General features: G+C 54.8%; 1 protein-coding gene across 1 annotated transcript; it reads left to right on the forward strand.

The window, feature by feature from the left end:
• Positions 1-1,175: 1,175 nt before the first annotated feature.
• Positions 1,176-2,420, forward strand: LOC122120977 (basic salivary proline-rich protein 4-like). Its single transcript, XM_042695203.1, has one exon. The coding sequence runs from the start codon at positions 1,176-1,178 to the stop codon at positions 2,418-2,420; it is 1,245 nt and encodes a 414-aa protein (XP_042551137.1).
• The last annotated feature ends 6,818 nt before the right edge of the window (positions 2,421-9,238 follow it).

The following is a 9,238-nucleotide window of genomic DNA, read 5'->3' on the forward strand; positions in this document are numbered from 1 at the left end:
GTAGGATCGCACAGCCTGCAAGGTGCTCATTCTGTGGACATCTCCCCAGGAAGAGAAGCTGTGGGAAGTGCGGCTGAGGAGGGGGGCGGGGTGCCCCGGTGCTCCACGCTGCCGCCGGAGCCTGGGCCGGCCGGGGAACAGGCTCCATGCCACTCGCTTTGGTAACTCCCACAGGCGTTTTGGAGATGGCACACATGCACAGAGAAACAAGCGGCTCAGTAAAGTCGGGCCAGCTCGGGCTGTGCAGGCACCAGATGAAAAGACAGGAAGGTGGCCACAGCTACGTACGTAGACCCCAAAGTAGCCCCCATGCCAAACCCCAGTCATCCTGATGTCACCGGAACTTGAGCTCGGATCGCACACGGAGCGTGAGCTGGATGCTGGAGTGGTCATCGGCACCTGTAGGAAAACAAAACCCGCTCCCACACTTGCGCCTCGGGCCGGGCTTCCTTTGGCGTGGGCTGTGCAGAGCAGCTGACGGCAGATCGTCCCACACCCTCCAAGGCTGCCCTGAGGGACTTTTGGGACTTTGGGGCCTGCAAGCTGACCTTTGTGTGCATGCGGCCTTCCCGTTCCAAACGTTAAGGCGCTTACGGAAGCACGTCCGTCCCAGCAGCCTGTGTGGGTTGGGAAGTGGGGGCTGCGCTTCCTGGAAGTGTGTAAGCTAGGAAGCCAGCAACCGCCCCCTGGAGGCCTGCTCCCCTCATCCTCCCTGTTGGGGGCGGGGCCCCCGACCGTCCCATGTGCAGACATGAGCGGGCCGGGATGGGTGCTCTGCGCGGTACCGTGGGAAGGTGGTAGTACCACGGCTCCTCACGGCATTCTGATGTCGGTCCTGGCCAGCTCAGAAGGCGGTGTGCCCGGGATGGGGAGCTCCCTGTGGCTCAGCAGGCCTGTGTTCCTGGAAAAGCTGCCTCTCTCCTCAACAGCAAGGCCGGAAGCCCTCGATGCAAAATCTAGAGCGCGACACACTTGACACACAAGATGGAAGACTTGCAGCAAAGCTTAGGCTACATAAACGGATGCTCTGGAAGTCAGAGTCTCTTCTAAACTCTGTTATTAGGGGTTCAATTTCTCTTTATTGAGCTTTATTGGGTAGGTTGTTGTTTGGAGTAATTTTGATTATTAGAAAAGTTAGGAGCAGCTCATATCTTTCTTCCTGGAGGGCACGCGCAATGCGATTGGTGCAGGCCCATCTTGCTCCGTGCTGCTCCATTTGGCCGGGCAGAACCAGTGCTGGGTCAGCCTCCGTGGTCCCTGGAGAGGAGGAGGTCTTCCTGGGGGCAGCAGACGCCACACCCGTCAGCAGGACCCGGCCTCCAGGAAGACCCCCACTCCAGGAAGACCCCCGCTCCAGGAAGACCCCCAATCCAGGAAGACCCCCAATCCAGGAAGACCCCCACTCCAGGAAGACCCCCACTCCAGGAAGACCTCAGCCTCCAGGAAGACCCCCCCACTCCAGGAAGACCCCCGCTCCAGGAAGACCTCAGCCTCCAGGAAGACCCCCACTCCAGGAAGACCCCCGCTCCAGGAAGACCCCCAATCCAGGAAGACCCCCACTCCAGGAAGACCCCCACTCCAGGAAGACCCCTGCTCCAGGAAGACCCCCACTCCAGGAAGACCCCCCGCTCCAGGAAGACCCCAGCCTCCAGGAAGACCCTGGCCTCCAGGAAGACCCCCGCTCCAGGAAAAACCCAGCCTCCAGGAAGACCCCTGCTCCAGGAAGACCCCCGCTCCAGGAAGAACTCAGCCTCCAGGAAGACCCCCGCTCCAGGATGCCCCCCACTCCAGGAAGACCCCAGCCTCCAGGAAGACCCCCACTCCAGGAAGACCCCAGCCTCCAGGAAGACCCCCACTCCAGGAAGAACTCAGCCTCCAGGAAGACCCCTGTTCCAGGAAGACCCCCGCTCCAGGAAGACCCCCACTCCAGGAAAAAACCCACTCCAGGAAGACCCCAGCCTCCAGGAAGACCTCAGCCTCCAGGAAGACCCCCACTCCAGGAAGACCCCCACTCCAGGAAGACCCCAGCCTCCAGGAAGATCTCAGCCTCCAGGAAGACCCCCACTCCAGGAAGACCCCAGCCTCTAGGAAGACCCCAGCCTCCAGGAAGACCCCCACTCCTCCAGGAAGACCCCCACTCCAGGAAGACCCCTGCTCCAGGAAGACCTCAGCCTCTAGGAAGACCCCCGCTCCAGGAAGACCCCAGCCTCCAGGAAGAACCCTGCTCCAGGAAGACCCCAGCCTCCAGGAAGACCCCCACTCCAGGAAGACCCCCGCTCCAGGAAGACCCCCACTCCTCCAGGAAGACCCCCACTCCAGGAAGACCCCCACTCCAGGAAGACCCCCACTCCTCCAGGAGGACCCCAGCCTCCAGGAAGACCCTTCAGAGCTTCGCAGCCATGTGTCTTTTTTTCCAATAGCAAAAACTTCCCTAAACCTCTGAAGTTTTGGTTTTCTTTTTCTTTCTCTCTCTCTCTTTTTTTTTTTTTTTGGTTGGTCGTGGGGCTTGAACTCTGGCCTTGGGCGCTGTCCCTGGGCTCTTCAGCTCAAGGCGAACGCTCTACTACTTGAGCCACAGCACCACTTCGTTTTCTAGTGGTTTATTGGAGATAAGAGTCTCACAGACTTTCCTGCTCGGGCTGGCTTTGAACCAGGATCCTCAGATCTCAGCCTCCTGAGTGGCTAGGATGACAGGCGTGAGTCACCAGTGCCCGGAAAGTTTTGGTTTTCTTAGCAGAAAGTACGGAATGAAACTGGATCGTCCTCTTAGCTCTCTGTAGGAGGTGCTTACTGAATTAGTGCAAGTTGTCTTCTTACTTACTCTTTAAAAAATGTGCAATAACCCACCCTGCCCCCATTTCAGTAGTCGTCCAATGGCAACAGATACATTAGGGAAGGAGGGACCCGTTTTCTTCCCTTTGTGCCCGAAGCCCCGCCCGGTGCTGGGACCACTCTGGCTGCGTGTGCAGCCTGATGCCTGCTGTCTGTCCCCACGTCTGCGCGGCAGTATGTGCGGGACCCTCCGGTGCTGGTCGGTTCCACAGTCCCAGAGGACTCGGCTTTGCGGTTACCAGCATGCACAACGCCGCGAGCACAGCCTGCAGTGAATGCACCGGCATGGTTGCTTTTTTCTGTCCTTCTCTAGGGCCAAGGATGCTTCTGGAGAAATCCATGGAAGAGCTGATTTCTCCCATGCTGAGCACTGCTAAGGCCTGCATGGCGTTGCTCACGCGGTGCCCTCTGCCAAGGCGCAAGCCTGGCCTGTGCGTGGCTGAAGCCTGGGGCACACAAACCCCTCACCCCACGCCCTCCCCCGCACTGCACCCTCTCCCACCGCTGTGTCCTTCCCGTGGGAAACCTGGGGTCCCCTTGGGTCTTGCATGGGTCAAAGACTGTGAGCCATTTCGCTCTGTGGCTTTCTAACTTCTGTGCTCTCTCCCAGCCCCAGCAACGAGGTTCGTGCCCAGCGGCCCTCCCTGAGTGAAGGACCGGCCTGGGAACCTGCATGGGGCATGTGAGGCCAGCCTCTCCCCTCCCCCACTCCCTCGGGATCCCCCAGCCGGAGGCCATGCACCTCCACTTCCTCCCCTTAGACCGGAGCTACAGTAGTCCCCCCCGGCCCTCCCTGGCTTCTGAGCTCCCACACCCAAGACAGCAGCTTCTCCTTCAGATGCACAAGATGGCAGGACAGGGCCCAGACCCTGGTTCTCTGACCTCCAATGCTCGGTCTCGTCCAGTGATGAGCTGCCTGCATTGACTCAGGGTTGCCCTTTGCCCCGTGCGGGGCTCAGCTCAAAGCCCGTGGACTGCCACGGGCGCTTCTCATCTGCAGAGGCTGGGGAAGGGCGCCTTGGGGGTGGAGGTTGTTACCTAATCAATTCTGCTGAAATTAAAGAGGTGCATTTGTGTTTGCCTTGACTCACCTCTGCCTGGGCGCTAGCAGCGGGGCCTCTCGGTATTGGATTCCGGCAGCTGACAGCGCGCTGCCTGCTGGATGGCTTTCACTAATGAATAATGAAGCTCCTTCCTTAGGAGGTGGGAAGCTGGGAGGGGCGCCCCCCCCCCCCCGGGAAGCTGGGCCGACCCCCCACCCCCACCCCAGGAACAGATGCAACCTACCTTACACTTCACTTTCAGCAAATGTGTCTGGCTTGCAGGGATTTGTTCACCTGTTTTTTTTTTTAGGTGTTGACTTTGGTGAAGTTGAATACGTTCTAAAGGTTGTCCTCGGGACCACTATTCCCAGATCCGGAAAATTATTATCTCCAGGTATTTGTACACGGGAGCTTCCATTCAACACGTCGGTTTCTAAGTTCAGCGCACCCACCATTCTTCCGGCCTCTCCCCCCCACCTGCGCCCCCAGCTTTCCCGGCTCCGTGTTCACCTGTGCGCGTGGAATATCACATCTGAGTCCACCCAGCCTTCCTCTCCCTCTGTCTGCCCCTCCTCTCGATGCCTCTGACATCGCATGCATCAGAGTCTATTTTGTTACACTGTGAGTTAGCTGTTACCCCAATGCTGACCTGTGCCACATGCCAAACTGTAGACAACATGGCTATGTTTATATGCCTGTGATGCCATATGCTTTCACATGTGTTCACAACTTAGATCTATCATCTACATAGCAGAGAAAACTTGGGCCTTTCCTTTCTCAGAACTTGACTTACCCCGCTGAATGTAATATTTTCCAGGCCTGTCCATCCCGAACAAAAACTTTGTATCCATTGAACCACAGGGGTCAGCTTCCTCTCGCAGCTCTGGACGTTTCTAGTCTATTTTCTGTCTCTACCAATTCTCTATTCTAGACCCTTCATCCAAAGAGAACCACATGTGTGCTTTGTTGAAGTTTAGGCGAATTATGGTGTATACTTCAGATTCTCTTGGGCCCAGTTTTTGTATTTTCACTTGTCCTAGGACTGAAGAGCTCAAGAAAAGTTCACTTTGCTGAAAGCAGAAGCCTGAGGTGCTTGAGAGCCCAAGATGAAAATGACCTGAAAAGCAGTATTGAGTTTGTCCTCGTGAGTGTGTCAGAAGCTGAGATGACGTAGCTCTGCGTCAGAGCAAAGCCTGGAAAGCGGCACACAGGCAGCCATCATTGCAGCCTCTACCCACTAGGCATTGCAAGAACTTTCCAACCCTCCTCGCTCTGTAACCTGCTCAGCATTGAGTCAATGAGGAGAAAACGAAGGGAAAGAGCAGATGAAGTACCATGGCGTGGCAAGTAGCCAGTTAGATCTGTGTGTGCCTATGCGTGCATATTGGGCACTTACAGCTTTCTCTGGTGGCCCTAGGGGCTGCACTCAGGGCCTGGTGCTTGCTAGGCAAGCATTCTACCAGCAAGCCATGCCCCATCTGGGATTATTTCTGCTGTACTAGAGCATACCTGCAAGTGTGTGGTGCAGCCCCCATTCCAAGCAGACTCTGTTTCTAACGTTCAGTTTTCTGGGAGCGTCCCTCCAAACTAGACATGCAGACATGAGCTCATAAAGTCACAATGATTATGATTGGCAGTGATGACGATGGTGTACACATGATAGTGATGATGATGGTGTACTCATGATAACGATGCCGATGGTGATGCTTCTGATAGTGATGATGGTGGTGATGTGCGTGGTGTTGATGGTGATCACAGTGATGATGGTAGGCAGCGATGATGATGGTATAATCATGATAGTGACGGTGGTAGTGATGTGCGTGTTGTTGAGGGTGATCACAGTGATGATGGTAGGCAGCGATGATGATGGTATAATCATGATAGTAACGGTGGTGGTGATGTGTGTGGTGTTGAGGGTGATCACAGTGATGATGGTAGGCAGCGATGATGATGGTATAATCATGATAGTGACGGTGGTGGTGATGTGTGTGGTGTTGAGGGTGATCACAGTGATGATGGTAGGCAATGATGATGATGGTGATGCTCATGATAGTGACGGTGGTGGTGATGTGCGTGGTGTTGAGGGTGATCACAGTGATGATGATAGGCAGCGGTGATGATGATGGTATAATCATGATAGTGATGGTGGTGGTGATGTGCATGGTGTTGATGGTGATCACAGTGATGATGGTGGGCAGTGATGATGATGGTATAATCATGATAGTGATGGTGGTGGTGATGTGCGTGGTGCTGATGGTGATCACAGTGATGATGGTAGGCAGTGATGATGATGGTATAATCATGATAGTGACGGTGGTGGTGATGTGCATGGTGTTGATGGTGATCACAGTGATGATGGTAGGCAGTGATGATGATGGTGATGCTCATGATAGTGACGGTGGTGGTGATGTGCGTGGTGTTGATGGTGATCACAGTGATGATGGTAGGCAGTGATGATGATGGTGATGCTCATGATAGTGACGGTGGTGGTGATGTGCGTGGTGTTGATGGTGATCACAGTGATGATGGTAGGCAGCGGTGATGATGATGGTATAATCATGATAGTGATGGTGGTGGTGATGTGCATGGTGCTGACGGTGATCACAGTGATGATGGTGGGCAGTGATGATGATGGTATAATCATGATAGTGATGGTGGTGGTGATGTGCGTGGTGTTGATGGTGATCACAGTGAGGGTGATGGGCGGTGATGATGATGGTGATGTACTCATGATAGTGATGGTGGTAGTGATGTGCATGGTGTTGATGGTGATCACAGTGATGATGGTAGGCAGCAGTGATGATGATGGTATAATCATGATAGTGACGGTGGTGGTGATGTGCATGGTGTTGACGGTGATCACAGTGAGGGTGATGGGCGGTGATGATGATGGTATAATCATGATAGTGACGGTGGTGGTGATGTGCATGGTGTTGAGGGTGATCACAGTGATGATGGTGGGCAGTGATGATGATGGTATAATCATGATAGTGATGGTGGTGGTGATGTGCATGGTGCTGACGGTGATCACAGTGATGATGGTAGGCAGCGATGATGATGGTGATGCTCATGATAGTGACGGTGGTGGTGATATGCATGGTGTTGACGGTGATCACAGTGATGGTGATGGGCGGTGATGATGATGGTGATGTACTCATGATAGTGACTGTGGTTGTGACCTCACACAGACCAAGCCACACTCCTAGTGACCTAGGACCTCTGCAAGGCTCCACCACCTGGAAATAGCATGGTGCTGGGGCCCAAGCCTGTCCAACCCATCTGAGGTATTCCCATTATTTCATCAGACTATTTAAGATCATAGACAACAAAATGAAATTGTATCATTTACAGGAAAATGGATGGATCTGGAGAACATCATGCTTAAGAAGATCAGCTAAGCCAGGTGCTGGTAGCTCACGCCTGTATTCCTAGCTACTTAGGAGGCTGAGATCTGAGGATTGCAGTTCAAAGCCAGCCTGGGCAGGAATGTCTGTGAGACTCTTATCTCCAATAAACCACCAGAAAACTGCAAGTGGTGCTGTGACTCAAGTGGTAGAGTGCCAGCCTTGATCTGAAGAGCTTAGGGACAGCGACCAGGCCCAGAGTTCAAGGCCCACAACCAATTTCAGCTGAGTTAACCAGTCCCTGCTGCAATACTGAGGTTTTTACTGGACTTTATCCATAGCTACCAGCCAAGCATGGAAAGCTCACTGGTCTTTCCTGGGTGCTGACTCTCTGGAGGTAGACCCTGGCCTGGTGTAGCCTGGACCCCACCCCAGTGTCGGGGCACCTCGTCCTAGGAGGAGAACCCACGGGGCAGAGAAGGCCCTGTTCCCAAAGTCAGGCATAGACACACGCAGGGTGGAAATGGCTGCTGGTTAGCCAAAGTACAGCAGGGGGAGCCGCAGACACACCTGCCCCAGGCGGGCGTGGACCCCAGCTCAGACAGAAGCCAGGCCTTCTGTTGGTCTGAGTAGTGGATATGTATGCACACATTGTATGTATGTATGTATATCTGTCTGCGGTACGTGTGTCCATGCATACACACACATGCACAGTTTCCTCTGCCCCTGTGCCGTTGCCCCTGGCACCGGCCCTGCAGTGGAGGAGCCTTCTGAATGGGTGGGTACCATGGATCTCCACCTCCGGCCTGCGGGGACACCTGGTGTCCTGGAGGGACTGGCGGAAGGAGCTACGTGGAGGATGCATGAGATCCCAGTTCTGTGCTCTCCTCCGCCCACCGCACGGGGAGCCAGGCTCAGCGATGCCCCCGCCCCCCCTCCAGGCCACCCGGTCCCTGTGTCTCCAGCGGGGCTTCCTCTGCATGGTATAAACCTTGGCCCTGGACGCCAGTCGCGTGCTGGTGAGGGCTCTGAAGTGTGCCGGCACTCAGGTGCCTGTGAGCAGGTGCCGGTGAGGGCTCGGCCTGGGAGGCGCTGCGGGTTCGGATTCCTGGGGAATGATAGCTCTGTGCCACACAGCTCTGCTCTGTGAGACCAGAGAGCGTGTGCATGGCAAAGTACAAAAGCACGGCTGCGCCGGGTGCGGGGACCCGGGCCTGGGCGTCAGCAGACCCGAGGGCCTGGCCTGTGCCGGGCCAGGCACAGGGTCCCAGTCCTTGGCACTGGTGTCCGTCCTTCCAGAAGCAGCAGGTGCTACGCCTTGGGCTTTCTGACAGCGTGTGGAGTTGTTTGCATTCATAGCTGATATACGCCTACGACGCATTTTACTAGAATTTCACCTTAATTTTCTGCATTAGGTCAACCAAATGGGAGTTCATTGGCCAACAATTGCTCATGGTGGGTCATCCAAAGTTGCATTTTGCACGTTAAGAACTAGATGAATTGAAAAAGCTCTGGAAAAGTCCTTGTTATTTAGGAAGGAATATTTAATGCTAAAACACGGCCGAGCTAACGTGCAGTGCCTACCACCATGCCGCACTGTCCACAAACGCTTGCTGAAGGCCGACACACTCGCCCGGCCGCGGGAAGGGAAGGTGGTCAGTACACGGGCCGTCCAGAGGCGCTCACTTCGGCTGGTGCCGAGGAACGTGAGGAAGCGCAGAGGAATGACAGAGGACTGGAAGCAAAGTCTTCGTGTAGAGGAGAATACGGAGGAATAAAAATCGCCCTGTGTTGGAAAGGAATTTGTTACTGCCCTGATGAGATTAACCACAGTAATTGGCACGGGTTTTTTTAAACATATTGTGCAGGCTGCAGAGGCGGCGGTAATAAATAATGTGCACTTAGCCGCACGGCTGGCCATTCCCAGCCCTATCACAGACACCTCCCCATTCAGGGAAGATAAATGTGATTTAAATTAATAGCCAGTCCTAAATAACTCCTCGGCTGGTAAACGGCCCA

This window comes from Dipodomys spectabilis, unplaced genomic scaffold (assembly GCF_019054845.1).
Source record: "Dipodomys spectabilis isolate Male_0828 unplaced genomic scaffold, ASM1905484v1 ptg000179l, whole genome shotgun sequence".
Classification (NCBI taxonomy): Eukaryota; Metazoa; Chordata; class Mammalia; order Rodentia; family Heteromyidae; genus Dipodomys; species Dipodomys spectabilis.